The sequence below is a fragment of the Brienomyrus brachyistius genome, chromosome 4, assembly GCF_023856365.1.
Source record: "Brienomyrus brachyistius isolate T26 chromosome 4, BBRACH_0.4, whole genome shotgun sequence".
Lineage (NCBI taxonomy): Eukaryota > Metazoa > Chordata > Actinopteri > Osteoglossiformes > Mormyridae > Brienomyrus > Brienomyrus brachyistius.
Genome location: NC_064536.1, coordinates 19,687,859 through 19,714,661, shown reverse-complemented (window position 1 = coordinate 19,714,661; position 26,803 = coordinate 19,687,859). Strand labels below are relative to the sequence as shown.

The 26,803-nt window shown below is 45.3% G+C and overlaps 3 protein-coding genes across 3 annotated transcripts in view; 1 reads left to right on the top strand and 2 right to left on the bottom strand.

Annotated features, from left to right (window-relative positions):
• The window catches only part of LOC125739602 (NACHT, LRR and PYD domains-containing protein 12-like), a 926,911-nt gene that overhangs the window by 178,086 nt on the left and 722,022 nt on the right, over positions 1-26,803 (bottom strand). The window lies entirely within an intron of this gene.
• LOC125739643 (GTPase IMAP family member 4) overlaps positions 1-26,803 on the bottom strand; it is a 386,756-nt gene that overhangs the window by 329,837 nt on the left and 30,116 nt on the right. The window lies entirely within an intron of this gene.
• plxdc2b (plexin domain containing 2b) overlaps positions 1-26,803 on the top strand; it is a 96,238-nt gene that overhangs the window by 49,579 nt on the left and 19,856 nt on the right. Inside the window, exons 4-9 of the mRNA XM_049009943.1 lie at positions 3,346-3,415; positions 11,591-11,713; positions 13,527-13,645; positions 16,668-16,767; positions 22,698-22,793; positions 24,148-24,229. Coding sequence (XP_048865900.1) covers positions 3,346-3,415; positions 11,591-11,713; positions 13,527-13,645; positions 16,668-16,767; positions 22,698-22,793; positions 24,148-24,229 — 590 coding nt within the window. The remainder of the gene's footprint in view (positions 1-3,345; positions 3,416-11,590; positions 11,714-13,526; positions 13,646-16,667; positions 16,768-22,697; positions 22,794-24,147; positions 24,230-26,803) is intronic.

The following is a 26,803-nucleotide window of genomic DNA, read 5'->3' as shown; positions in this document are numbered from 1 at the left end:
GGTGTACCAGGGATACTGGAGTCATTATTTTGCATTCTTGTTTGGTTGGGAGCTGACAGGGAGCCCAAATGTGGCCTTTCTGAGGGGTCCCTGAGGACTTGGTTGGGAATCACTGACTTAGGGCAAGAATTATGTCAAGAATAAGGAAGGAGTGGGAGGGGTAGGGGTACCGAGACCCTCGGTGTTTTTCAGAAAGTGATGGACACATTGAGTGGCTTCCAGTCAACTTTAAAGTGATGAGAAATACATTTACCTGTCCCTCTCTGTCACCAGCCCATTCAGCAAAGTCCACACCTCCTCCAACTCATCTCAATGGGCTTTTTGGGTCAGCAAGAGCTTGGATGAATGGAGAAGGGGGTGCTGGCTGGCAGGCCACTTTCCGTAGGTTAGCTGTGAAATGTCCCCCTCAGCGAGTGGTCCAAGGTTTTTGGAGATATCTGTGAGGAAGTATCTGTGAGATCAGGCCCCAGCCCCGCTAGGGTGCAGCTTCTCAGGCTGACGTCATTCACACATGACTGCCTTGCTGACCGCAGGAAGGGGAAAAAAGAAATTACTGGAAGTGTGAGTCATTTAAGGGCTTAAAGGAACAGTGATAGAATGTACTGGAAGCACTAAGGGGGAATGTAATTCTCCATTCAGGGAAAACCACACAGGTCAGTTCAGCCAAACAGCCTTGGAACAGTAGGTCAAGCATACAGATTTACTGTGGTTCACTGCTGGAGTAACCTTAGTCTCTGCGCTTAGCTCATTTTCTCTGGCTTTAAGGTCTGTCTTGTGACTCCCAAGTATTTTTTGACTACTAGCATACTTTTTATGGCTAATCAATACGTCATTGAGTACCTCATTACCTCAATACCCCATTAATCAATACTTCATACCTCACTTAACTAATTAAGCTAATTAATTAATTGAGCTGGTGGTAAAATTTAACGAACACATGGAATGACTGGGCTGCCCCTGAGGAGAGGTTTGGGAACTGAAACGGTTTTTATGAGTAAATATGCGTTTGCTGCCCAGATAATTAGGCTTAAACATGTTCTTTGACTGCCTAAAACTTTTGCACAGGTGTGTGGCTCAATGGGTTAGGGCGCGGTGTCAAATCCAGTTGGAATCCCATGGTCTGCAGAGTGATGTCATTATTGGGCCCCTGAGCAAGACCCTTAATCCCATTTGCTCCAGGGACTGTCTGCTGGCTCAGCTTTCTCACCACTTTGGATAACAGCAATAAAAAAACACACACAAACATATATAAGAACATAAGAACATAAGAACTATACAAACGAGAGGAGGCCATTCGGCCCATCAAGCTCGCTTGGGGAGAACTTAACTAATTGCTCAGAGTTGTTAAAATCTTATCTAGCTCTGATTTAAAGGAACCCAAGGATTCAGCTTGCACTACGTTATCAGGAAGACTATTCCATACTCTGACTACGCGCTGTGTAAAGAAGTGCTTCCTTAAATCCAGCTTGAAATGTTCTCCCGCTAATTTCCACCTATGGCCACGAGTTCGTGTATTTGAACTAATGCTGAAGTAACTATTTGGTTGAACAGCATCCAAACCTGTTAGAATCTTATATACCTGGATCATGTCCCCCCTCAGTCTCCTTTGCTTGAGACTGAACAGATTAAGCTCAAGTAACCGTTCCTCGTATGACATTCCTCTAAGACCAGGAATCATTTTTGTGGCCCTACGCTGCACCTTTTCTAAGGCCACAATGTCCTTTTTAAGATATGGTGACCAAACCATATCTCAGACACAATATTCTAGGTGAGGTCTTACCAAGGAATTGTATAAGCTTAGCATTACCTCCCTTGACTTAAACTCCACACACCTGGAGATATACCCCAACATCCTGTTGGCCTTTTTTATTGCTTCCCCACACTGGCGAGAATGGGACATGGAAGCATCAACATACACACCAAGGTCTTTTTCATGATCAGCTACCTTTATTTCAGTGACACCCATGAAATACCTGTACTTTATATTTCTGCTCCCTAGATGGAGTACCTTACATTTATATACATATACACATATATGTATGTACTGCATAAGCATGTTTCTATACTGCAACATTTGTCTTTAGTGTTTGTATATATTCCTGAACTATGGGATGTCTTTCGAAGGCTTATATCCACTTCAGCATATTATCCATAGCTGAGGGCTTCCCAGGTGATAATCAGCCCTTAATGTTATTATTGCAACGGATGGGAACGTATAATGTCTGCAGTTTATGGATGCGCTTCATGAATCTTCTCACTTTTTATGTCCTGCATTTCACGCATTCAGAATCACGGCCTTAACTCTCCCTCGTGATCAGTCTGTAATCCTGTGTTTGAAGGGAGGGTGGGGGGAGCCGCTTTTAAATCCCTAATGGGTGGTCATGAAGGTTCAGGCCTGTCATCTGCTTTTAGCTGCCCATTCATGCGCCTGCGACCTTATAGAAGATTACATTGCTTCTGAACTTATCAAGAGTCATAAAATCGGTATTTGTATGACTTAAAAGCCATAGTCCTTTCCCTCAAGGCCTTTTTTCTGCATGGAGAGATATCTGCTGTCCCTACGACAGTGAAAATCTTTAGGTAGCAATTAGCTGAGGTCAGCGACGTCATTGTTTTGGACGGAGACGGAGCAGATCTTGACTCCAGTTCGTGCATGTGTCTGTGTGTCCATGTAGCCTGCTACCTGTCGTCTAAGTAATTTTAGGCATATTAATAGATTCGGCAGCTGCAACTGTAGTTGCGCACAGTAGCAGTAACAGCAGCAGAGGCTGTGATATTAAAATTATCAGTAGTAGAATCAATACCAGTGACTGTAATAGTACTGCTGTCAGACATAGTACGCTCGTAACTATAGCAGAAATTCCTGCAGTTTCAGTAATGATAGCTGAAACAAACTAGTAGTATCAACAGCTATAAAAGTTTTACTATCAATATTGGTAAGAAGTACTTTCGGTATCATTGGTACTACCAGTATCAGTAACAATAGTATTTCTGAATTAGTAACACAGTCGGTAGCAGTAACAGTATCAGTATCACTGTCAGTATCGGTAGTAACTGTAGCAATATCTGCAGTACTGTCCATAACAGCAGTTTTAAAAGTAATACTGTCGGCAGTAATATTAGTGGTAACTGTAGCATTGTTGGTATCAATTACAGTAGCATTGTAGGTCTCAGTAGCCATAACAGTAGTACTGTCAGTACCAGTAACAGTGTCACTGTCACAGCTAATAGCATTCACAGCAGCAGCAGCATTGCGTGCATTATTAAAACAGGTGCTCCCCATCTCTGCTGGGCATTCCTGGCTCTAACTGGCACTGACTGTCTGTCTCTGACTCTCCTCTGCAGAGGGTGAACCTGTCCTTTGACTTCCCCTTTTACGGGCATCTTCTGCGCGAGATCACCGTGGCAACCGGAGGTAAGGGGCTCGACTGAGGGATGCTGGGAACAGACGTAGATCGGAGTGCGTGATGGGGTATGGTACTGTGCAGATTCCTGCTTGTTCAAGATGCGGTGATAGTGAGTGATGAATTGTTGCAGTGAACATAACTGGGAAGTTATTATGGGTGTAAATAAAGTAAGGTATAAATAATTCTAAGGTATAAATGAAGTATAAATAAACCTGACAGAGGTATGCCGTTAGTTGGGTGGGGAGTGTTTACAGACATTTATCCTGCTTATAGTGTCTGTCTCCGGCTGCTGGGATGTGTGACTTAAGATGCCCAAGTGAAATTATTGTGGGTATAAACCTCTTCTTGGGCACTGACTACAGTACTGACCACTGCCAGCCCACAGCATGCTTGGAAGTGTTGAACCGTGGGGGCAGGGGGGTCACAAAAAGAGGATGAAGCACAAGCTTGCCAGGCATCCCGGATTCCCACAGTTCTTTTCCGACCTATCAGGAAAGACGGATCTGGAGTACGAGTTGTTAGTGTGCGAGTGTGGTATACAAGCGGGCGGATTTGCCAGCCAATATTTCAGGACTGAGAGAACGTTTTACAAAGGGCAAGGGAGTGTAGCAGCATTGTGAGTCCCATTGGGGTGGGGAGGCAGTGTGCCTCGTCTGGGCTTCACCTCATCTTATTATCACGTTGGACTTTAAATCGATAAAACCTGTGTTTTTGCCCTCTGTTCCTGGGCCGTCCTGGCCATCTGCTTCTAGCAGAACAGCAGCATCACATGGCACGGGAACGCGAGTCATTCGCAGTTTTAAAAACTGTCTCTTTAAATCCAGGTGTCTGGTACGTTCCCGAAATACAAAGGATGGCCATGAGATAAACCTGAATTCCTGCGTTGGCTTTTAGCCAATTAACCACACACATTTCAATTGATTCTTTTTTTCCCCCAAAAAAATCTTAACAGAGCTGACCTTTCCCTCAGGGGGGAGTTGAGCTCTTCTGCACCTTCGCCTCTGATAAAACTGGAGTTTGTCAAACTCGGTTTGACATTTAGCATTTAAGGTAACACTAGATGCTGCAGGTGAATACCCATAACGGGCCATTTAGCATTTTAGTTTCATCGGTCGAGAGATTCTAAGATGGACAATAGACTGGAACGAACCCAGGGCTTGACAAGGAGGAAGTTGAGGAAAGTGACAGAAGATATTCCTCTGTATTCCTATGTCCACTTCTGTATTCGGTAGCATTTTCTGGGACCCCCCCCCCCACTCCCAAAATCTGGGAGGCCCCCTTCGAGCACAGCTCAATGGCTGCTTCATAAAAATGTGCTTTAGCTTTGTGATTTTTACACCTCGTTGACTCTACAGCCATGGCGAGATCATGCCAGAGATCGATAGTCCATTAATGAACAGAGAGACCGCAAAAAGAGGCCATGGGGTTTGTGATCAAGAGGTTCCCAGGAGTCCCGGAAAGGACACCGTTGTTGTACCTTTGAGACAGATTGTATCCTGAATGTACAAGCAGTTGGGGTTTCACAGCATGAATGAAAGTGTCTGTTAAACAGTAAATTGATGAAGTATACAAGAGGCTTTTGGCTTCAGCCACAAGTGTCTCAAAGCACTCTGAGGCTCGATGGGAAGAGAGTAATGATGCCTTTGGACACCATCGGCAATGCGGATTCCTCTGACTGAGAGGCACCTCTCCTAGCAACCTCCTCCTTCCAGTCCAATCACGCAGAAGGGCTGAGTGTTTAAGATGGAACAGGGGCTGCCTTGCACACAGTGGGGTGGGCGGATACCTCAAGGGAGCATAGCCAATCAGGAAAATTGCTTTCTGAGGAGCCAATCACCTGCTTCTCATTCTGCACTTATTTTTATTGTTTTCCTCTGCTTGCTATCCACAACATATGGCTTGGTAACTCTAGGTAGTCTTCTGTTTGACCCCATTATTATGGGCTTACCTCTGTTTTTGGCTACTGGGAAGTTCCTGGTCCGCAGTCTGTCTGGGACATTAATGCAAATTTCTTATACACAACATCTGGTTTTAGATAAAAACTAATAAACTACATGTAAATGGACCTTCCAACTACTTGTCCATTGCATAGTTGTGCATAATCTTTAGAGATTATCTTGGACAGTATAGGGCACAAGGCAGGGCACTCGCTGTTTGAGATGCCGGGCAAAATGCCATGATTATATCATTTTATTAACTGCCAAAACGACAAAGACAAAAACAAAATTTACTGTTGGGCACTAAGAATCTTCCCTGACTTTATTTTTCCAGCATGTAAGCAAACAACATCTGGAGCCTGGCTCTCTCCTGAGCCCCCAGTGGTTCTGATCACTGAGAAGGTAGTTACTGATTCTGATCCATTCCGGTCATGTCCTACCCTCAGATGGAGAGGCCGTACACTTAATGAATGAGGTTGCTTCCAGCGAGGCGCACTGCTCTAAGGGGTATTGAGTGCCTGCCTGTTATCCTTAGTGCTGTCGGACGACTGCCACTGTCTTCATCATTGCTGCGGTTAGCCGGTAGTCAGCGTGGCTGGGGAGTTCACCGGGAACGCCGGGGATCCCACAGGCTTCGCGTAGCTCTTCCTCTTTGTCGGTGTGTGTGCGTTCATGTGTGCGTGTGCATTTCTGAGATTTTGATCCTCGTGTGTTTACATGCACTTGCCTGTCCTTGCCTATGCACGTTCGAGATGCCGGGAGAGATGGATACGGCCGACAGAGACAGATGGACTGGTGGGGGAGGCTGATGAAGAGGGAGATGGAGAGAAACAGACGGACAGGGAGAGCGAAACAGAGACAGGGAGCAGGATTTGATGGAATGCGCAGATTTCATGTTGGGAGCCATTTCTGGATGGGACGTCCAGCCTGCCTCACCGTCAGATCGTTACCACCAAGCGGGGGCTGGCTCACTCCCGTCTGCTCCACGCTTGACAGGCAGCAGTTCCTACCCCTCCATCAATGTTAGACTGTCTCTGCCGAGCCAATTCTCTTCCTCCCTGCCAGAGTGACTCATGACGATGACGCATCGGTCAGTAATGCATCTGGATATGATTACCAATAAAATAAGCCCTCACTTGAAGCATACGACCCCCCCCCCCCCCCCGCCCTGAAGGAGGTGACCTAGTGACCTTTCAGTTAGCGTCTGTCTGGTTGAGCTGATCACACGTCACCGTGAAACGAGTCAGATCCAGTATTTCTGCCCTCCTGTCCAAAAGCTGCTGAAAGCCGCTCAATGCCTTTTAATCGAAACAGATTAATGAACAAACAGATTTCATTTTAATGTCCGTCCTCCAGGGCGGCGCTGAAACTGTCATGATGGGGTGCCCTATGCATACCACAGCTTGCATGTCTGACCCCGGAGACTCAGATATCCCTTATCTCCTGTTATGTGAGTTATAGCCCCATGTCTGCAGAGAAATTCAGTGGAAACACTTCTGTATTTTTTCTTTTACGTATTTGTTTTTTGAAGTGGAAGCCGGCTCAGTAACCCTGCTCCGCAGAAGTATTGCACAACTAGACTCACCAATTAGCACTGCAGCAGAATGCTGGAACTTTTTTTGGGGGGAATTCTGTACAGTTTTCCAGCATATCTATGTGTATGGGTGTATGTGCATTGGAGGGACAGATTAGGTCCATGAGCAGCTTGCGTGGAAGGCTGACCAATCTGCATCCCTGATGAGCTGGAACAGCGATCAGATTCATGGAGGTCGTTATGGCCTGCAGGGTCCTGTCTGACATTTTCCTTACTTGTGATCTCCCTGACTTAATAGCCATCTCGTTGTGTGCCCTATGTCACCGAGCCAAGTCCTTCAGATCTTGAAAGTAGGTCCAGGTGGGACAACGAGCCGAATCTCATGGCATGGAGGAAGAATGAGGATTTCTTTCAGGGCTGGGAGTGGAGATAGAGAAGGACAAAAGCAGATGGTGGCCATTTTGGTGTCAACACAAGAGGAGACACAAAAAATTAGCATTGAGTAATGGAAAGGGCTACCATGTTGTACCAGAAGTTACCACGGTCTTCCATGGGCTATGGGCTCTGATGTCAGGGTCTGAGTGGAAACATAATCTACTTATGTAAATGATGATACCACAGATGAAAAGGATGAATAGGTTTGATACCCGACATCCAACGCCCTGCAGCAGAAACATGAAGCACGACATTTATTTATTGGACGTCGCATCCAGAAATGGCTCTCGACACGAAACCTGAGCATTCCATATATACTATGTACGAATAAGTTACGTTCCTAACTTGAAATATTCGTAAGTCGTTATTCAACGTCATTAAGGGTATACCTAAGGGTAAACGCAAGCACAAAGAACTAGTATGCTGGGAGTACGCATGCTATGCTGCTGTGCGGAGGGAGTAGCGGCCAGAAGTCGTACCAGGCGGAATTGGGGCGCAGAAAAAAAAAATTATGTTGCGGACATGAAACGGGGGCCCAATGAACACAAGTCCTCTTCGTTCATACTGTATGTCTGAAAGTTCGTAAGTTGAAAGTAGAGGAGCGTCTGTATATATATATATATATATATATCCCTAGTGAATCCATTTCTGTATGTCTCCGGTGAATGGCGTTTATGCAGCTGGTTTGGGACGAACAAGGGGTGGAGCAGTGGAGTGGAACTACACCCGGAAGAGAAGAGCAGGGTCAGAGAGCATGCCGGAGAACAGAAAAGAACTGAGCCGAAGAAACAAACGCAGTCATGGCCGCTCCCGGTCGAGCTCCTTCTGTAGGATTTATCGCTGGTGTCTGAACTCGGCTGGGGAGTCAGATGCGTAACATCTACAGTAACGAGAGCACCTTCCCCAGACCATCTGTTGTTTGTGAAGACATATGGTGCCATGAAACGTTGCTGATTGGCTTCTATGAGTGCCTTGCCCTTTAGAAGCTACCTTCTCGGTGAGCAGTTCGGGAACAATTATGTTTCAATCACTGCTGCCATTCACAGCCATACCCCTTCAGCTTGTTATCCCCCTCAGAGCCCCTAACAGCCTCTCCAATGGTGAGAGGAATGTTTTGGAAGACAGCAGAGGGTTGACGTCAGCAGCGAGAAGTCACTGCTGAGCATTCTGCGTTTTCTGTACAGCTTACATCTCCTGCTCTGTTATACATAGTGTCATTTCCGCACGCTTGTTAGCATTTCTGCTAATCTACCCCCGTGTCGGATGGATGGCTAATGTTTGCAGTTTTATAAATGACTGCCGCTACACAAACCACCTGGTAAACATCGAGTGGTGTGTCGTGTGCCTGTGCGGATTCGTCTGGAGGGATTTCGCTGCATGGATATATTTCAGCTTTGTTTATTTATCCAGGCACATGAACTGAGGCTGCACAGTGCCTCGGACCCTGCATTGTCACCTTATACCCTCAGGGTTGGAGGTTTGAAACCTGCTTCTGCTCTGTTTGCTTTTGTGTTTGCGTGAGGTTCCTTCCAGAGTCCATTGCTGTTAGATGAGATGTTGTCTTTGAATTACTCCTTTTGTATTTGCCCTGTGGTGTATTGCATGCAGAGTGTCCTCCTGCTTTGTGTCCTGTAATGGACTGGCATCCTGTCCAAGGTGTCTCCCTGCTCCCCTAGGATGGCTCCCCCCCCGTATTATAAGTTGGTGGATGGATAGATGACTAGACCCCCACCTAGGTTTAAGTTCAAACAACAATAACTCCCTCTGTTAACAGTGGCATATTAGTACTGCTTGCTGATGGTATCCACTCATTCTATATCTTCTAAGGTTGGGATCATAAGTCAGCAGGGTGGATAAGGCTTACCACCATGTGTTGAGGGCAATCAAATCCATTCCAAGTTTTGGTGACCATAAGGATCTTTGCAAGCTACGGAAAAGGGAGCATGTTTTTTCAACCTTTGACCTCGGGGGCATCATTGAGTCTCTTTTCAGTATGTCTAAGTTATTCTTGTGGTTTAGTCCACCTGAACCAGACATTAAAGTGCCTATAAACGTTTCTGAACATGTTCTCTGCTTCAAACATGGTTATGCTGCTTTCAAAACAAGCCCAAGCGAGACAGGGCCAGTGTGGAGGTCGAGGAAATGGGTGCATCACAGGAGAACTATGATAGGTAACAGTATCAGGGTGGGGTCGCTTCCACCACCTGTTCCTTCATGGTGTTTATATGGGTGTATTTATATGGGATCTGGTTTAACAGACCACACCAAGATAAGTGAAGCCAGTCTCAATATTATTCTGCTTTCATTCTGTAATGACTGTATATCAGCACATCTAACTTCTTCTCCTGACACCCCCATCTGTTACCCTCCCTGGAAAGAGACAGCGTGTAGTAATGATCTATTGCTCATTATTGAGAATCACATGGTTGTGAGGTCCCGACCTGCCAGCCCTTCTACAGCCCAGAACTCATGCTACTCTGTTGGCTTGGGGTTTGATTAACCAGGTCTCCCAGCTGAAGGGACAGAACTGGGTTTGGAGAGGGGGGGGTGTCCATCTCTAGCATGGGGAAACAATGACTGCAATCATTTGTGTCTTCTATTACTGTAAAACTAATTCTCACGAAACTGTTAGTGTATTACTACTGCACTATGCAGGGGCATGAATAGGGGTGGGGTCACTGGGCCCAGCTGAAAGCTGATTGGCCGCCGCAGTGCCCCTTCCTCTCTCACTCATCAATTCAAAATATATAATATATATGTTGGTCCCTCTGTATGCCTTCACTGCACCCCACAGCATTACACAGCATGTCACGCTGCCCTCAGCCCCTGCTCCTCCATTCATGTGATGGGAGTATCACCTAATTTCACTCTATGCAGATCACGGCCTCTGTAGCAGCTAAATCACTCCTTGATCTCTCGTTCCTGCATGTGACGCAGTCTGACAAGAAGCTAATATGAATTAATGGGGTTGTAATTCTCCTGGGGGGGGGGGGGGGGGGGGGCATGTCAGGAAGCCAGTTGATGCTGCATGCCGACAGTCTACACCCCGGCGTGTGAAGCGAATGTCAGGTGCTGTAATCTAGCCATGGATTCTGGTGTGTCTAGTCAGCACATAACACAGTTAAAGCTCTTGTCACCCGGTGTTATATGTCTGACCTTGTCTGTGGATCCTGCAGCAGCATAAGCAAATAGGGAAGCACAATATATCCGGTAACATCCCAGTATCTAAGCTTTGTTAAAGATCAAGATACTGGCACTGGTGTGATGTGCCTGTCGTGGTTGATACTGCCAGACAATATTTAGACTTTTGTAAACAGTCAAAGTTAGCAGCACCAGAGCTAATGATATAATAGTGCGATATTGGAAATGGTCACATTGGACAATCAGCCTTTTTTCGTAGTGGAGGAAGAAGGATTTTGTCAGCTTATTCACCATTTACAAAAGGCCTCAAAGTACTGGCCCACAACATGTTTATAATTTATTATTAAATCTGGCTCAGGGATCAGTCTTTCAATTTCCACAGACGATAAAAAATGATGTAACGCTGCATAAGCTACCCAGTTATCAGTAATATTAATTAAGAAGAATTTCCTTCTGGGATTCAGGAAGTTCTAATCTAATGTATTGCACAAAAAATATACCAGGTATCGGAAATAGTCAAAATAACCACAATAGTGCACCACTAGCGATAAACCTCATATTTCTGCTCCATGCCTCAACACCTCTGATTTCCTTTTTAATTACAGATAGCTTATGGAAATATTCAGTGCTTAAATCCATTGTATTACTTACTTAAACTCAATGTGCCATTTCCTGCAGCTTATGTCGTGATATGGGACATGGCAGGTGAATAAGTATTTATATGAGGTACAAACCTCAGGGGTTTACGTCTTAACCCTGATATCTCTGTACGACAAAACACTGAGCGGCAGCTTTGTATGGAGTTTTAATTGAAATGTTTCTTTTCATTGTGTTATCAGGATCAGGAGAAATTATCTTTTCCACTCTTTGGTTGTTTCATTCTGAATCTTTTCAGTCTTCTAGAAGATGTTTGAAATGAATGGTTCAATTAGCCAGCACCTAGACTAATAGCGTATGAGGAGGGCGGTTCCCTGAAGTTCTGGTGTTCCTCAGGGACCTTTTCTGGGACTGCTGCAATGTGCATGGTGGCTCATCTGGGGACAAAGGGAACAATTGTGCTTGTAGAATCACCCCTGATTTAAATGTCAGCCAGAACAATCTGCTTTATGAAAGGTCTGCTGCCCCCTGTCTTCTAGGGTTCATCTACATGGGCGACGTGGTGCACCGCATGCTGACTGCCACCCAGTACATCGCCCCGCTCATGGCCAACTTTGACCCCAGCGTGTCCCGGAACTCCACAGTCATCTACTGCGACAATGGTAAGCGCCAAAATAGGGAATGCCATCTACCGGAATGTTCCATCTGGATCAGAGGATTTATGGTAATTACAGCCGCATTTTTTGTTAGTTCTTTATAGGTATAATTGCACATTTTAATTACACTGCTTGCTCTACAATTCCCAGAGTGGCCTTTAGTGTTTATTTTTTATAACAAAATTAATGTGTAATTTTAAGTGCTGCAGGGATAATAAATATTGTGTTAAATGAATGGTTTGCGAAAGGTAGAATTTCCGGAACCTTCACATGTAGTTCTACATCAGATTGTAACACTAGAAAGAAAGGGTAATTGTTTTCATAAAGCGATGCTTCGTATGAAAAATGAGACCAGTGGGGATGCTGGAGTGGGGGGGGTGCGAGGGCGAGGGGGATGTCACAAAGCCACCTGTGATACAAATGCAGCTCACTTACGATACACAGCATCCCTGAACAGTCGGGAGTTATGGCCGATTGGCCGAGGTTCTTATATGCATATATACCATAGACCAATTGGCCGAGGTTCTTATATGCATGTATACCATAGGCCAATTGGCCAAGGTTCTTATATGCATATATACCATAGGCCGATTGGCCGAGGTTCTTATATGCATGTATACCATAGGCCGATTGGCCGAGGTTCTTATATGCATGTATACCATAGGCCAATTGGCCGAAGTTCTTATATGCATGTATACCATAGGCCAATTGGCCGAAGTTCTTATATGCATATATACCATAGGCCAATTGGCCGAAGTTCTTATATGCATATATACCATAGGCCAATTGGCAGAGTTTCTTATAAGCATATATACCATAAGCCACATCTCCTACAGCCATACATATTTAAAAAAAACTGAGAAGCAGATAGATCTCACATAAATGCAGCCACCGCAGTTTGTGGCATTTATTCCATTTTCACATTTATCTACAAAATGAGTTTGGGATCATTTATTCATTTAAAATCCTTTTTAATTACTTCATCACAGCCTACTGCAAGCATGCAAGAACTGAAGGGATCGACTGACACAGATAAAGAGAGAATATACATGCAACAACTCCGGGGATCGATAAAGCAGATAAAGGGAGAATATTTGAGAACTGAGCTCCAAGCCTCCGTTTCATAAATAGCACATTTGGGGTGGGGGGGTGATAAGGGTTCCTGTTTTATGCCCTCTTTCAGGGCAGTGGTATAATGTCCAATTATCCTGCTAGCGTTTCGTGGCCTGTTGAGTAGTTAGTGGGGGTCTTAGTTCAGCCCTACAGCTGAACATATAGATGGCAAAGTACAAATGAGAGTGATGGTCACGCCTATACCTATGATGGGGGGGTCTTTGGTGGGTGACTGCCTAGGTGGCACTGTGGCATGAGTAACGGACCTTCACTCCACGCATAATAAGTAGGTTTACAGAGATAATTTAAACCAAGCTCTGCGCTGGTGCTTGTTGGACTGTGGGGGGAAAATGGAGTTTATGGCTGCCTGAGAGGTGACAGGACAAGGCCAATGTAGTCGTCAACGGCAACCACGCTACCCCTGTAATGTCCTGTATGTCACAGTTCATCACTGATCCGTCCTCCAGGACGATTGTGATTTGTTACTCAAACTCTTGCCTGTTACAGATCCTCTTCTGGGCCTTGAACTTAAATCCCAGTTTGACATGATTTGAATATTGGTATTTTTATTTTTTAAGATCATCCCCGGCAGCTCGCTGGCCCAGTCCTAGTCCCCAGTATCAACACCACACAGGCTGACTCAAAACGTCCCATCAGAATCTTAACTGTGGCACACATTCTGATTGGCTCAATTGTCATCCCCTAGGCACGGCTTTGGTGGTCCAGTGGGACCATGTCCATCTCCAAGACAACTACAATCTAGGAAGCTTCACCTTCCAGGCCACATTACACAGCAATGGAAGGATTGTGTTTGCGTACAAGGAGGTGATTTTCGTCTTCCTGTCTCCCTCTCTCACACTTTCTGTCTCCCTCTCTCACACTTTCTGTCTCCCTCTCTCACATTTCCTGTCTCCCTCTCATACTTCCTGTCTCCCTCTCATACTTCCTGTCTCCCTCTCTCACACTTTCTGTCTCCCTCTCTCACATTTCCTGTCTCCCTCTCATACTTCCTGTCTCCCTCTCATACTTCCTGTCTCCCTCTCTCATACTTCCTATCTCCCTTTCTCACACTTCCTGTCTCCCTCTCTCACACTTCCTGTCTCCCTCTCTCACACTTCCTGTCTCCCTCTCTCATACTTCCTGCTTACTTCCCCTTCTCTTGTCTTAGAACATAACTCATGTTGTTCTTGCATGTCATGTTGGGATAAAGGCCTTGGTGCAAGGCCGCTTGCATGAGTATCCATGCAAATCTAATTTAAGCCACACCCTAAAGGCAATTATCACTGCGGTAAATCGTTCTCGTAATCCTGGAGGAATCCAGCGATTCTGTCCAAAATGGATTTCAAAAGTGAACAGACTCGTATTCAAAAACCTTTTTTTTTAAAAGTCAGTGTTTAGTCAACTGGCTGGAAAATGATTTTAGTGAATGATTCCAGCCATCAAAATACTACTTGATCTCTTCATTTCTTTTTTTCATAATCCAGTTTTCAATATCTTAGCATCACCATACTAGCTTTTCCTGGTTTGTCTTTTGGCCAAAACACTCATTACCATTGGTAGCTGAGTAAAACACGATTCTATTGATGGCATAGGTGTTAAGGTAACACTGAATTGGCGCTGTAATCTGTTGCAAAATGATCTGCCTAGAGATAATGTGCATGTGGCGCAATCTCACGCCGCTGTTTATGCTACCTACCCGCTACTCATTCAGGTTATCCGATCGACTGTCGCAGTATCATAGTGTTTGTGTCCAAGTAACCGCCTTTTAAACAACTGTTTTACTTTATTATTAGTTACTGTTTTTTACTGTCTTACTGTGTGTCATTGATAAATCAGACTTTATCGTAGGTATGTATCTGCACGATATGGTGTTTGCTGCTACTCGCAGTTTATTTGCGGTAGGTCTTAGAACGTGTCCCACGCAAATATGGAGGCACTACTCTACTCATTCTTGAAGCCGGTTTTGCATCAAGAACAACAGGGTGGCACAAAGAAATGGTTTTATTATTTTCAGTATTAGGTTTGCCCTTTAATGTTTCCTCTGGTGTGTTGCACAGTGTACAAAACTCAGAGCAATGTAAATATTTGAGTATAATTTGTGTTTTTTTGGAGCATTTAGCCAGTTTTGGCACAAAGCAGTCACAAAAATGCAAAAAATGGACACCAATGGTGTCAAATGTTTCAGCTTTTTTTCTGCATGTCCTATGTGTGGATGGAGTGTTGTTTCACATGTTGGACAACGCCACAAAACTTAACCTAAGGACCAGTCATGAACAGTGACTGAGATCTTCTGTTTGAGGGTTTTATCTTCAGCTTGTAGTCTCAGGCATTCTTTCAACCAGCTTCCAGATGCAGTGACCTGGGATGCTTCTCTAACAGTCCTGAAGCATTTCCCACAGGTTCTGGGCACGTCAGCTACCTTGCCCTTACTTTTCTATCCAACTCACCCTATACCTAGTCTGTAGATAAGGTGGGTTGTGGGGGAGGGGGTGTCCGTCAAAGCACTCTGTCTCTTTCCTTGTTCACAAGATACTAAAGTAGTTACATAACCTCAAGATGTGCTTAGTGATGTGTGTCCAACCTTTTGACTGACATATGGAGATAGATTTAAAATGAATTGCAAATCAAAAATCATATTTGTATATGTATAACTTTACCTGTAGGCAACGGATTTGCAAGCACACTGCTACTGTGACATTTAGGACAACAGATTCACACATTCAGGTCATACTGCACGTGTCTCACTCTGCGTTTTACGCATTCTCATTTTACAAGAGCAGTTTGGACAGTTTGTAGATGCTAATGTGCAATGCAGTCATAGGCGTAGGTAGATAAATGTAGATAAATCTACAGTAATCGTTCTTAAATGTCATGACGATCTTATTTTATGAAGCACAAATCCATATTCAGGTTTGCAAAATATGTAACCATTTCTCTCAGTTGTCACACATTGACCGTGAGACACACGCATTTCAACCATGCAGTTCACACGCTCACACGCCGCACCTTGTTTTTCTCAGGCTAAGAAGTAAGGAATAACGCCCAAGAAGGTGTCCCGATGTATAGAATTAATGGATCAGTAGCAGGCATATGCATTTCATAGAATTATCATCGTGACATTTAAATACAGTTACTTTAGGCGTAAATCTATCTCCATACTGACCCTGTATAATAACGAGATCATCAGAAAGTAAGCTAATGTTAGTTATAATTTTAATTGTATAAGTATATATTATCATTATAATTTTTAAATAGATGTATATGTTGTTGAATAAGACCGATATTTATATGAAATGTTTGTACCTTTCAAAATGTTAGTTATGGTCAGCTTATGCAGGTTCAAATCGGCAAACTTCTTAACCACTCCTCCACCTAGTGGCCACCAGTGGCTCCTTCTGCGAGACCTCGATTCCGCCTCATTATATAAACCCCTTCAGTGTCTTTCGTGCTTGGAGTGTCATATTTTAATATTGTTCCTGCCTTTCACTTCTTTAGTCTCTCATCCCCTGTCAGACATGACACAAAGGGCTGCAGATGGTGAGGAAATTCCGAATATGACCTATAAATATGTGATTATGTTCTTATTCAAAAGGCCGCCATGAAATTTTTAACAACCTGCCTGCTTCCATATGAGTGGCAGACATGAGCACCACAGAGTTTCCAGCGTTGCCTTTGGCTGGAAATCTTTTTTATTCTTTTTTGTTACATTAACATTTTGGTTATATATGTGTGGGAGTGTTTTCGCTCCATCGACTAGCCACAGTTTCCACAGTCCTACTCGATGAAAACCCCCACCTGGGGGAATCTGCAAATGTGGCATGTTGATTTACACGTCTCCCTTTTCCAGATTCCCATTGATGTGACCAGAATCAGCTCCGTCAATCATCCCGTGAAAATCGGCCTCTCCGATGCCTTCGTGGTTGTCCATAGGATCCAACAGATACCTAGTAAGTGGCATGTTTATTTTGCCGCGTCTGTGGGGGTCTCTAACCCCGTGGTCCCTGGTGGTCTCCAACCCCGTGGTCCCCGGTGGTCTCCAACCCTGGCCGTCGCTGCTGCTTTAGGCCTTTGAAAAGCCCCACACCTACTGTGTTAGAAGTGAAACCTCAAGAACGTACAGTTGTGAGGTCATTCCCCATCTCTCCAGGCTGTCCTGCAAAGCTCCCCACAGTGACTCTCGGGTTCATTTGCGCAGTGATTCAAAATAATTTCCAACAGGTGGCACTGTCGCCCTGCACCTCTAAGGTTGTGGGTTCAATTCCCACTCCCAGCTGTGTCATTTCATGTCCTCTCTTTGCTAATGTGGGTTTCCTCCACATACTCCGGTTTCCTCCCACAGGTCAAAAAATGTGGTTGGATGAATTGGTGATAATTGCTCATAGTGGGTGATTGTGCATGAGTGTGTGTGTCTGTGTGTCTGTGTGCCGTGATTGACTGGGTGTTCCCCTGCTTTGTGCTTGGATGGATGTTCCTATCAATGCTGATTATTGGCAGCGTCATTTTGTTCCATGTGAAACTAATGAGGTGCAGCAGTTAGCACTGTTGCCTCACATCTCTGGGTTCCAGTGTCCACCATGGCTCCGTGTGTGTGGAGTTTGCATGTTCTCCCCATGTCATCATAAGATTTCCTCCAGGTACTCCATTTTCCCCCCACAGTCCAAAAATATGCTGAAGTTAATCGGAGTTGCTAAATTGCCTGTAGGTGTGCTTGTGTGAGTGTGTGGTGTGTGAGTAAATGGTGTGTGACTGTGTGGTGTGTGAGTGTGCCCTGCGATGGGGTTGGTACCCCATCCTGGGTTGTTCCCTGTCTTGCACCTGTAGCCACTGGGATAGGCTCAGGACCCCCATGCAAAGCTGATTATGAAAGTGGTTACAGAAAATGGATGGAGGGATGGATGGATGGAACTAATGGTTAATTACTCCTGTGTCTATCAAGAGAAAAGCAGAAGCACATTTATCCTATTCTTTAATTTAAACAGCCCGCATCTAGGCAGGTAAATAGCGCCCCTCTCAGTTTCCCTTCTGCAATGCTGCCCCCACTGCCCGAGTCTAAACACACTTCCAGCTGCTGCTGGATGCCCTCCCACTCCCCCACCCCCAGCCTCCCGCCTCCCCAAATTTCAGGGAATCCAATTCAGAAGTAACCAAGAAGGTCATTGAGCAGTCTGTTGTACTGTTACCAAGGAAATGTGAAATCAGTTCTTTTGTATTATTTTCTAAATGATTTGATAAGATTACGAAATAAAAACTCCATAATCAATGTCAGTATCAGCGTCACAACAAAGAGCGTGAGATGCCTGTATCTTTATCTTTTTAAATCCTTCTTAGTTCGTCTTTGAATAACCTGAGAGACGCTGACAGAGGGATTTGAGCAGATGTTACCTTTGCCGTGTGACATGTCTGCTGAGGGACAGCTGGCCAGCTGCTTTGACAGGACAGGGCGTGGCCCAAACGCCAGGACTCCCCCCAAAACTGCATCAGGGACGAGAAATCCTGTTCTGCCACAGAGGCCTCTGTACTTTATCTTAATTTTAAATTTGCTGCATCCATAGTCATCCCAGATGATAATATCCCCTCAAAATATTTTTGCTGATGTCTGGGGTTTTTCAGCGTGCCTCTGGGGGGGTGCCGAATAGAACAGCCTTAAAGAGCATTCACCCTGACAGCCCCTCAGACATGTGAAAACCATCACCCAGAGCTAGAGGCTGGTCATACTTCCTGCCCTCTCGTAAATGCTCACAGAGGCTCAGTGCTTTGATCAAGTCTCATTAATTCACATCCCTGAAATTTATTACGCAGGGCTGGATGCAGCGACCCAAATAACCGCGAGCGTCGGCTCTCGGGCACCGAGCTAGCCGCCTGCCGGCGTGCCAGCGAGCCGTCGCTAAGCTAAGAGGCTTACTTGTCTGCAGTTCATGGTGAGCTCCTCTGGCATTGGTGCGTTGCGTTAGCGCAACCTGCAGTTCTCGCAGCTCTCTCTCTCCTTCTCTGCTGTGTGCTACGGTGGCAATAGTGCAGCATCCTTGGGATAAGCTGCCTTAAACTGGTCTACAGCCGCTCAGATGTTTGTGTGGTTATAGATCATGCTAGGATTTTTTTCCGGCTTAAAGACTGTGATACACCTATCAGTGGGTTGTTTTTTTGTAAGAAAATTAAAAATAATGTCACTTCTCTATCCGTGACCCGTGCCAGTGTTTCACCTGAAAATACTCAATTGGAAAGGGAACAATTTGTACTGAAACACGGAAGATCTCCTTTTTAATGTTTTAAAAATGCTTGCTGGCCTTCTATGTATAATAATACAAAAATATGGTGTGGTTAATGTGGTTAGTGTGGTTAGTGAGCCATTTGCCCAGCCTCAGGGTGGACCAAACATGTGATTGGCCAGGATCCCCAAGCCCCCTCCCCACTAGGTTTGTATTAAGCTACATAACACTTCTGCTAGTCATGTTGTTATGTCAGACATAGCGGTTACTCTTGAAATAATTACATGTCATGCCTGGTTTAAATGATTAAATGATGGACTCAGAGTCTTTGGGATCCCCCTCCCTACTGAACAAATCCCACAGGGATGAAAGCGAGAAGAAGCCAAACCCAGTGCTTCCAACTGGGGGGAGAGTGGCTGGTCTGAACAGTTTGGTTGCAGACGGTCCGGAGCGTGGACACGACTGCTGCGGATAAGATTCCAGGATTCCAACCTTTGCCGGAAGTAAACTGGAGTCTCTAGGGATGACTCAGCAAGTCAGTAAAACTAGGGACTTCTGACTGGAGCTTGTGGAGACAAAGGGAGACCCCACTGGCTGGAGGGATGGGCCTCGATGGTGTGCAGCAGGACGTCTCGCGTGCCAGAGGGTCGCAAACCACGAAAAGCAGAAGTCGGTGTCAGAAAACACGGAGTCAGCAGATCTGCTTGCCGGTGCAGAGGTTCCCGAGCACAGCTTCTCCAAATTGCTTTATTATTTAAAAGCAGGAGGGGCTGTTCTTCCGTGCCACTGGAGCGGGGCTTGGCCTGCGCCTGTTTCCCGGCAGCTTGTGGCCTACAGGGAGCGCTCAGCTTCGTGGAGTGTGAGGATCCCTTGGAGCGTGTCCTCCTTTCTCAAACTCTGACGAGGCGACATGGACGCTTTGGAGCGATTCGTGACGCTGCCATTCAGCCGTGACGCTTGTGCTGTGTTTGCCGCGTTAATTGCGAGGGACTGATGGGTCTGATTAGCATAACTAATGGCCCAATTTGTAAATCCCAGGTAATTTGATTGGGCTAATATGAGGAAGGATGATTTATGGCTAATTACAGTTGTTTGGATTTTAGCTTCGACAGGCTAATTGCTTGAGGTCAGAAGCCCTCCCCCTCACCAGGACCCAGTGGAATTATGGGAATTGTTTCCGTCATATAGCCTCTCATTGCTCACAGTCTCCTGTAGTGCAAGTGTACTGGCCATAGTCACTTTCACTGCCACAAAGTACCTGCTCCTTTCCCTGACCAACTAATCAAAAAGCAAATCAGCTATGACATCAATGCAAGTTATAAGTGTCCCACTAGGGACACTGTGGACCTTGACTAAGGCTCTGAAGTCAGTGCAGTCTGTTTAAGATCACTGACACATGGCGTGCCTCACACTTTACCACTGACAGGTTAACAAGAACAGCATTCTGGGATTTCTGCCCTTGCCTCTAAAATCCCTAATTGCAAAGGAATCCACATACCACACTTTTTTTTTCTCAGTTCATTCTAGAGCAGGGATCGAATGGAACGCCATCTGCTCAACAGAGTTTCACACTGAAACTGGGCCACCACTGTCTGTACTTCATGCAGACGTGCCGTGGTCCCAAGGCAAACCACAACATGGCATTACTTGCCTGAGCTGAGTTCAGTCGAGGTTTGTGTGGCCACGGGATGGCATCAGCGAGCCTGCCAGTGACAGATCACCTTTTGCCAGTACTGAAGATTATAGCCTTTCAGGAGGAGCAGACGCAGTCCTAAGCCTCTCATAATCTGCCACATTAATCTGCGACTCACGACGTCTCGTTAAACATGGGTAACACGCCACAAACAGTCCGGCCTTGCCGGCCCCGCTCTGCCGACTTGGCTGCCCAAACCGCTTTGTCAGCAGGAGCTCCGCAGTCTCCGGAGATTATGGGATGCTGGGAGCCGGCAAGTGGAAGCACTGATGGCTGTTTAGCGGAGAGGGAGAACAGGGGAGAAAATTGTAGTAACAAGCTGATGTCTGTTGAGATGAACTGTGGGATTATGTCTGTGCACCCTGTGTAGGGATAGACACACACACACACACACACATACGCACAGGTTTGTAATTATACCTTTGTGGGGACTCTCCATTCATTCCTATGGGGAAAACTGTAATCCTGACATGACGACCTTAATGTTACGGTGTATAATAATAATTGATACTTTTATTGATCTCTGTGGGGAAATTGTCTTTATGCCTCCTTCAACTTGCCTTCTTTGTAGAGTAAACTGGCTGCGAGGGCCCTTGTAGCAGCGCCCTGGGATGGGGGTTAAGGGCCTCGCTCAGGGGCCCGCAGATGTGCTGAGGCTCATGTGGGTGTGGGGAGAAAAGCAAATGATTGTCAATAGAACAGATCTACTAAACCCTCTAACACTTAACCGCTACCCAACCCTAACCTTATCCCTAACCTTAGTCTGTGGCTGTGAGGACCTAGACGGGAAACAGGTGAAGCCCTGGAACTGAACTGTGAGACCCCATGGGGTTGTGTCTTGTAGACCCAGAGTCTAAGGAGTGATTTCTGTACAGTATAAGACCTCTTCACCACAGCAACAGAGATGCTGACGGAGTGTCTTAAGGAGCCCCCAGCAGGGGGCCCTTAACCGTCATACTCCCTGCAGATTCAGGACATTGTCAGCAGGTGACAAGGTCTGTAAGCACAGGTCCTAAGAGCTTAGTAAAGGCAGACTGACTGGACGAGCAGAAGCTCATTTTTGCCCTGCAAACACCGAGGCAAAACTTCACAATACAGGGCAGGTTCCAGGGTAGCAGGTAGCCGGGCTGCTCACCAGGAGGTGGTATGTTCAAAGCCTCCCTGCTGTTGCTTAAATTGAAGTCTTTCTGTAAAACCCAACATAAAACACCCATGTGCAACTATAATTAAACTATAATTAAATAATGAACTATTGATGTTAGCCTAAAAAACATTGGCAACCCATCCTGGATGTCCATTCCCATGTGCCCTATGTCATGAAAGTTGGCTGGACAACTTGTTTTGGACCCACCAGCGGTTAGAAAGGAGGACATTATGAAAGTCGTCTTCTGATTAATGTAATGGCAATGAATATAATCATTTGCTGATCGTCTGAGACTGTAGCACAAACAGAACACAAGACACAAGTTCTGGGCAGTTTCAGCTCCCATTTTTTAGGAGCGGTGGGACTGGTAAAGAGCATAAAACGTAAACAGGAAAATAACAGGGTCATCTGGTCATCATGGTAGTACTGGGATGCTAAAAAGAGCCTGCAAAGATCTGGTATGAGAAGCAAGGGCGGGTGAACACCGGCCCCACAACATACATCCCCACGGCATCTCTAATAGGATCCATGGACCCGGCTCTTGCCTCACAGTGGGGGCCGTCTCACTTAAAAGGGAAGATGCTGTAACATGGCCCTCAGCTCCTATAGCAATATAACAATCTGGCCAAATAAATAACAACATCAGAAGCTGTAAATAATGTAGCGTGGCAATGCGGCAGGCCGACAGTGGGCTAGGAGAAGAAACAAATATTCCCCCGGTGTCCTGAATCTGTCCCCGAGTGTCCCGGCAGGACCGCCTGCCCCAGTTTCCATGTTCAAAGCAGCATGTTTATTTCCGTCTCGATTTTCCCCCTTTTTCCTCCCCACACTCAGATGTTCGGAGGAGGACGATATACGAGTACCACCGTGTGGAGCTCCTGAAGAACAAGATCACCAACGGCACGGCTGTTGAGGTCATACCACTGCCCAGTAAGACCTTAAGGAAACCGCCATGATATTCAGTAATGCCGTCTCCTGGCAGGAAAGGGTAGCGAATGGATAGCTGGTAATGAGTAAGAGCAGCTCTGTACCTTGACACTCAAGGCTAGAACGTTGACAGGTGTTCAGTCTATCGACACACTCGATTTTACTCGTAGTTATTTAAAGTGAAGACATTCTGCTTTATTGGGTGAAACAAGGGTTTTAAGCGGTGTTTCCAAATCCGGTCCTTGGCGACCTACAGACAGTCCACGTTTTTGCTCCCTCCCAGCTCCCTGTAGCAAAAACATGAACTGTCTATAGGACCTCAAGGACCGAAATAGGAAACACTGGTTTAAAGGGAGAGGGAGGTCATCTGCTGATGAGTATGGGGAGGGCTGGAGAACATCAATATGCGTGAAGTCAAACGGAAGGTAGCCTTAGTCTGAATAGTAAAAGCTTGGTAGGGTATTGATGCAGACCTAGGAGGACTGGTCCCTGACATCTTTTCTAGGTCTTTCCACACGGGGGAGTACATGTGCCATCTGTTTTAAACCTGTAAAGTGGGCCCAGGGGCCCAGGCCCAGAAGAAGATGGGTAAAAAATGCTAAACCAAACTGGAGAAGGATCAGAAAGGACCAGAAGTACTGTACTGTATGCACCAACAGCCCAGGATCACAGGGCAACCGATGCCAGAATCTCCAACAGCACACATGTGGTCCAGCATAGAGGCTGAAGTTCACCTAGTCAGAATAAGGTTCACAAACACCGGTCCACTTGATGGAGCCATGTAGGTTGGCCATGACTGCGCGTTTACCCTCTTAGGTGGGTTTCAGGGACCAGACTCCTCAGTAATGCACCACTAAGCTCAGTACGGCGGCATGCCTTCCTTAGCTCCTCTACCTCTCAAAGATGTAGGCAAGTTCTATACTTTGCAAATATTACTGTTTCTATATGTACATATACATAAACCAGCGGCAGTGTTTACGCCCGCTCAAACCACACATCTGCATAAGGCCCCCCGAATATTAGATAAACGCGTTCCTTATTTAGGAGATACTGAAGCTGCATGTTCTGCTAGCCAGCCTGCTAGCTGCGATCTTCTGACTCCACTGTTTGTTTTAATTTTAATCATCAGGTAGGGATGGGCGTCTTTTTGAGTGAACCCCAGGAAACAACATGCCTTGATGTACGCGTCAACAATGCATGAAATTTGAGTAAATGATACACGTATTATCGTGAAAAATAAGATGAAAGGTGACGTTCATGGCATCTTTAACATGTAAAAGTAATGAAATGCAAAGTGCATTAATAGGTTTGTTCTGATCTAATGTCCTCTAAGAACAGCTCCTCTCCCCCCCCCCAGCCTGTCTCCAGTTCACGAGTTGCAGCCCCTGCATCACGTCCCAGATCGGCTTCAACTGCAGCTGGTGCCACAAGCTCCAGAGGTGAGGCTCCACCCCCCACCCACCCCTCACACCCCCCACCCACCTGCATGCAGGGAGGAGGGTGACAGCAGGTGACTAAGCTTGACACATTCTTCTCCGCTTTGTTCTCAGCTGGTCCTCAGTGTTTCCTTAAAATCCCCGATTACTCTTCTCAGTTTCTCCATGCTCCACACCATTTGGGAATTCCCTATAGTTTTGTGTTTTTGTGTGTCGCCGTTTGTAGCTACTTCTGCCGATGGCTCCTCTCTTGCAAAAGGAAGAATAAAGTAAACAAAAAGACGCAGAAGAAAGATGCATCCAAGCGAGATTCCGGAACGCTTCCTTGTAGATGGTGCTCTTCCCGCTTCTTGGTTACACCGCACTGGCTCTCCCTCTGTGCCGTGCAAACAGATTAATCACAGCATCTCGCACGGGTCCTTTTTGGTTTAACACAGGCTACAAGCTGTTGACTGTCAGGTGCCACTTCGGAAGAAGTGTCCAAAAGATGCTTATTTGTTTATTGATTTGTTTGTTTAAGCTACACAGGGTGGTTTGCTGGCACAGTGCTTAGCACTGTTGCCTTACACATCTGATCTCTGAGTCTCTGTCTCGACTCCATGTGCATGGAGGTTGCATGTTCCCCCTGTGTTGTTCTGGGGTTTCGTCTGTGCACTTCACTTTGAACCCACAGCCCGTGCTTTTTAAAAATCCGTTTTCTTAAATCCTGGTTCAATCCCGGTTCTGCTGGCAGAAAGCTACACTGAACAGCAGGCTGCTTCCAGGCTCTAAGTGTCTAAGACAGCAATACACATGAATAAGGTGAAGCAGGAGACACTGGGAATGACCAAAACTAACCAGGTACCGGGCAGAAGTGACATTTTAATGTGCCTCATAAATCCGAGGATGACCTCAAGTGACCTTCAAGCCCTTAAGACCCATAAAGGAAGAAGGTCCTTATCAATGACAAGCAGGGAAGAGCCAGGCTGGAGTTTGCAAAAGGAATGCATACTTTACACAGACACGTTCCCATAAACTGAGAAATAAGTGACACTAAATACGTTGCCGTGGTCTTTTAATTTTTTCCAGAGCTGTGTATTACATTATGAGGCCCTAACATTCCCACAATGTGATAAAAGCCTGTTACTCTGACTTTGTGGGGACCTTTTTTTGATGTTGTGGGGAAACTCAATTTTATAAAAATCTGTGACTGCAGTAAAATAACTAAAAATGCCAAAAGTCTTGTATTTTGTTTGGTTACTAAAGGTTAGGGCTGGGTAGGGTTAAGGTTGTCATAGTTGGGATTTGAGTTTTTCCCATAGAAATGAATGGATGGTCCCCACAAAGATATATGTACAGATCTGTGTACGTGCGTGTGTGTGTGTGTGTGGGGGGGGGCAGTGTGTGGCTCAGTGGGTTAGGATGTCATGCCTGTGATCAGAAGGTTGCTGGTTTAAATCCCAGGGTCGACAGAATGGGCCCCAGTCTATGTACAGAACTGTCTGATAGTTGTCTGCTTTCTGAGATGTACATTACTTTAGGTAATAGTATCTGCTAATTAAATGTAAAAATCCCCAATTAAGCATTACTACAGCAGCAGTTACCTTAAATGCCCCCTTTCCCTTTATAGTCTCTTAACCAAAACATCTCTGTCAACTGTTGTCATAATAAGACATCTCATGAATTACACCAGAGAGATTCCACCACACCCAAGGGCAGCAGTCTTATGGAGTTCCTGTAATTTTCGTTTGCCTGCTCTGGAAGTACAAATGATACGCATGAATTATTAATTTCATTCGTTTGCTTAGTGGCAGACCCTGGTTCGATGGCGAGGCCGTTACCATGCATACCGGCAGCTCTCCTAATGAGTCACGGCAGATAAAATACAGCTAATAGCTTCTTCGTTCATTTTCCAGTCCTGGGCAAAGCAAATATGAAGCCCTTAATCTGAGTTTAATAGGAAATTTTAGCAGGTCCTGTTGCTGTAATTGTTGATTTCACCGTATGATGCCTCCCCAAAGAGTTCTTCCTGAAAATGAAAGGCATCTCATAGCCTGACATGCCATTATTCCCGTTAGACGATGCTGAGCTAAGCCCCCAGTGAGAAGCAGAGGGATCTTTGTGAATCTTGCTGGTTAACTTTCGCCTCTGTTTGGACACGTATTCCTGGTCATGTGACACGCTAAACATTTCTCCCACATTCCCGGCTCAGTTTAAGTTTTTCGTTTTGTGCTGTATTTTTCAGATATATTTCTATTTAGTTTTTATGTATTTTATTTTCAGTTTAAGTAATTTTATTTCTAGGAATTAAAAACATAGACTGTCAAGCAGAATAAATGTTCTCTAAATGGGCAAATCATGTTCTAGGTATTAATGATGCTAATTAAAGATAAACTAGCTAAATTAAAATTGGTAACAGAATTTATTTGATGTTTGCTCTTATTAAATTTCATTTAGTTTTGGGAGCAGTATTTATAATTTTAGATTCGTTTATTTGTAGTTTATTTCTGTATCTTATTTCATATTATAAAAATGTTTTCTTTTGATTGTCAATAATAATCATGGTGGATCCTTCTATGCAAAACGACGCATCTTTTT